The sequence below is a fragment of the Cariama cristata genome, unplaced genomic scaffold, assembly GCF_000690535.1.
Source record: "Cariama cristata isolate BGI_N322 unplaced genomic scaffold, ASM69053v1 scaffold40126, whole genome shotgun sequence".
NCBI lineage: Eukaryota > Metazoa > Chordata > Aves > Cariamiformes > Cariamidae > Cariama > Cariama cristata.
In genome coordinates, this window is record NW_009623434.1 from 25,122 (window position 1) to 28,708 (window position 3,587).

The 3,587-nt window shown below is 53.7% G+C and overlaps 1 protein-coding gene across 1 annotated transcript in view; it reads right to left on the reverse strand.

Moving 5' to 3' along the window:
* Nucleotides 1–375: 375 nt before the first annotated feature.
* POLG (polymerase (DNA directed), gamma) overlaps nt 376–3,587 on the reverse strand; it is a gene marked incomplete at its 5' end in the record, with an annotated part of 9,586 nt that continues 6,374 nt past the window's right edge. The window contains 4 exons of the mRNA XM_009702724.1: nt 376–437; nt 1,582–1,742; nt 2,824–3,032; nt 3,313–3,546. Coding sequence (XP_009701026.1) covers nt 376–437; nt 1,582–1,742; nt 2,824–3,032; nt 3,313–3,546 — 666 coding nt within the window. The remainder of the gene's footprint in view (nt 438–1,581; nt 1,743–2,823; nt 3,033–3,312; nt 3,547–3,587) is intronic.

The following is a 3,587-nucleotide window of genomic DNA, read 5'->3' on the forward strand; positions in this document are numbered from 1 at the left end:
AGCTGGGGTTGCCACTGGTACCTCCTCCCACACTGCCTGTTCTGTGACAGATGTGCCTTGGCCTTGGAGAACTGTGTGTATGGAGATGATGGCTTGTTGTTTCTCTTGCCAAATACTTAAGACTTCTTCCTTTGTGCCTATGGGTGTGCAAGCAGCGACTCTGGCCCCCGTCTCAGGTTTTACAGCTGGCTGCTGCCCTTGGAAGCACCTCTGCCATTCAAATGTGCTGCTGTCAAAATCTTCTTCCCTTCTTACAGCAAAAAGGAAACAGAGTGACCAGAATCAGTCCCTGCCAGGAGATCTCCTTCTGAAAGGACCGCCAGGGCTTTCTTGGCACGCAATCTGGACAACTGTCATTCTGACACCCTAGCGTCATCATTTCTTCTCCAGTGAACCTTTGGTTATTTCAATTAACTGATATATATCCAGTGCTTCTCCTGGAAAACAATGGGACAATCAGTTCCCTGCGTTCTGCAGTACGCTCAGAGACCGTGTAACGGAGGAGAGTGACGGTCATGATTTGCTTTAGTTCAGAACGTGTTGCACAAAAAGCCCTAAATTTATTCAGACTTCTGTTTTGTGTGGTGGTGTGAACGCAGGAACCAGCACCCGTAGGCAGGTGGAAACGCGAGCTATTCTGCCTCAGAGTTGAAGCTTGCTGCTGCTTGCAGCTCCTGAGAAGCAGAGCGGCGACAGCTTCCTCTGGCAAGGCTGGTTTTGCTGTTATGTTTTTGCTGACCCTGATGCAATGCACTTGTTTACTCTGCCTCGTTCTTGGTGAGAACAGAGGTGCCCTTTTTGCCCACAGAACACAAATCCTGTTTCTAAAAGCACCCTATGCCTGTTAGACTCCTAATAAAGGTTATCTAAGGGTAGAGCATCTGATGTGTCCAATGACTGAGAGAACAAATCTGAGGGCAGGTTCTTCTCCTTATCTGGGAAAACGCTGCCACACATCGAGGATGAGCTGTTTAAAGCAGCTCCCAGCCGAGTTAAATGTTTGCTTGCAGCATTTAGAGGGTTATACCGAGTGCAGACAGGGACAACTCTAGGCCGTGGGACTGTTGGGGAAGAACACAGCCGTGCCAAGGCAGTTCTCTGAACACAGCTGTGCATGACTAAGGGGCAGTGAGGAAGGAGAAAAAGCACCCAAGGCTGGAAGAGTTTGGGTCTGGAGGGCAAAACGTGCAAGGTTGTTGAGGCACCTCAATTCAGAAAGGGAACAATTCAATCTTGGGCTGTGTTGAAAGTGCACAGGAGGGCTCGCTGAGAGGCACAAAGCAAATGTGTGCGTGGGATAACAGAGCCAGGCCTGGCTCATCACTATCAGAAATCCTTGGAAGCAGCAGCACAAACTACTCAGGGATTGAGAAAGGAAAGGGGTACAGAGGGGCTGGCACCAGGGTGGTGGTTGCCCTGCAGGGCAGACGATGGGTCAGGAAGCAAGGGGCTCAGAAGGTGCCTCTGCTGAATGGAGGAGCCCTTGGGGAATGACTGCTTAGGGCAAGTGCTCTGCCTAAGCTGGGGAGCTTTGTGCAGAGGGGATTACGGGGGGTGTTAGCTCACACGGACAGCTCTCACCTTGAGGAATGCCATACTTCTTCTCCATCCCAGTTGGATTTGATGGCGTCGCACAGTTCATGGTCACCTCTTTCCTTAAGCACTGGTCAACATCCACTGCGCTAAAGAAAGCTACTGACTGTGGCAGATCCTGGAGGCCCAGTTTGTAGGCAAACATACACCTGGAAGAAGAAGAGAACAGGTGGGACAGTGCTACACATCACCCTTAGCCTTGTCACACCTGGCTCTGATCAACCACAGCGTCACAAAATCGCTAACAGGTTACTTTGCACCCACATCACTCGGCAGCTGGAAGACACGGGGCTTTTTAAGTACTGGGTAGCAGGAAGGTCAAGTATTGCTGAAGTGGATGCGGGAGGAAGAGAGTAATGGTATGTTGAGCCTCCTCAGAAGAAAGGAAGAACCCAGCCCTCTGCTGCTGGCTAATCCTCCCAGGCAGAGCAGATGCTGGATTTTCCCAGCAGGAAGCCCTGTGCTCGCAGGAGCCGGCACAAAGGCACGAACGTCAGGGCGTCTGCCCCTGCTGTGCCTGCCGCACCAGCACAGAAAGGCTGTTTGCTGTATCCCTGCCTCAGCGCAGGAGAAAACAGCTCAGCTTTGGCTAGTTCCCGTACAACCGAATAGCCCACAGCGCCAGGAAGGGGATTTGGCAAAGCTGGCTGTGCCAGAGCTGGATCGAAGGGAACCCTTTGAGGTCACGAGCTTTCTAGGCTGAGCTTAACTTTGCATGGGGCAGGGAAGCTGCAGGAACGCCCCACGCTGCAGAAGGGGCAACAGCACTGGTGCTCACAGTGGAGATGATGAGCTGTGCCCCTTGCTGTCCCCTGAAGGCAGGGAAGACGAGGGATGGGGACAGTTTCAGGCTCCTGTTTGCTCAATCAAGCCCAAAGGCTGCTGCCACGCAACAGCCGCAGACCTGAAGGAAGGAGGAGGCGACGCACTTGCATCCCAGCAGAGCAGAACGATTGGCCCCATCCCTGCAGGAGCCAAAAGCTGACGATATCCCCCTCTTGCCAGCACATCGTCGATGGAAACTGAAGTTGAGCTCCATTTATAGACACCCAAGTCATGCATGAAGGAACTGCAACCTCCACCACTGCCAGCTTCCCTTGAGCAGGAGAAAACTGCTCTGCACCAGCTTGCTACAGGCAAAGCTGTCACCCCAGTCCCTTTAGCTTGCCCTGTCCCCCCCAGAGGCACTGGTGCTCATCCCCAGGAGACACCATAGCCATCACATCTCACCTTGTGAGGAGGTTGGTGATCTGCAGGGCCAAGGCTGCCCGGTAGCGATCTTGCTGCTGGACCAGGTAGCGCACCTCATCGTGGATGCTGATGCAGAAGCGCCCATTGATGTCAAACTCCTCAAAGAGCCACTTCATGGCAACCAACATGAGGTGCAGGTAGTCAACGGCCGAGCTCTGTACCACCCAGTTCACTCTGCTGGTCAGAAACTGGTGAAAGGAAACACAGATGGATGCTAAGACAGCATTGGAGTCCAGGGCCCGGTCTCGATGCAGGACAGCTCCTGGAAGAAGTCTGTTAAATCCAGCCATGTTGGGTTTTGTTGACAGCATGCAGATAAACAAAAGGGGCAATGGGTTTCCTGCATGGCTCCAAGAGCCTACTGGGTGTACTGCGTCTCCAGCATCTAAGAAGGGCTCAACACAGGGCTGCCATTTTGGAGAAGACAAGCAGAACTGAGAGCTCAGCAGCACAGGGCCACATCCTTACCTCCCCCTTGGCCACAGCAGGCTCCAGGGCCCTGCTGATGTGACAGCCCAGCACCGGCGTCTGTGGGGAGGGGGATAAGGCGATGCTCTCCAATTTGTTGAACATCTCGGACTCAGTGCCTCCAGCCCACACTCGGTGCTCCACCACGTTCCACTTCTTCCTCCGGGACCTGGTGGGGCAGAGGGAAGGTTTGCTGGAAGCATGGGAGGAGGCTGCAGGCCCCGTTTTGAGAATCTCAAACGCTCCCACCCAGTTTGGGGCAGCCAGACGAGCCC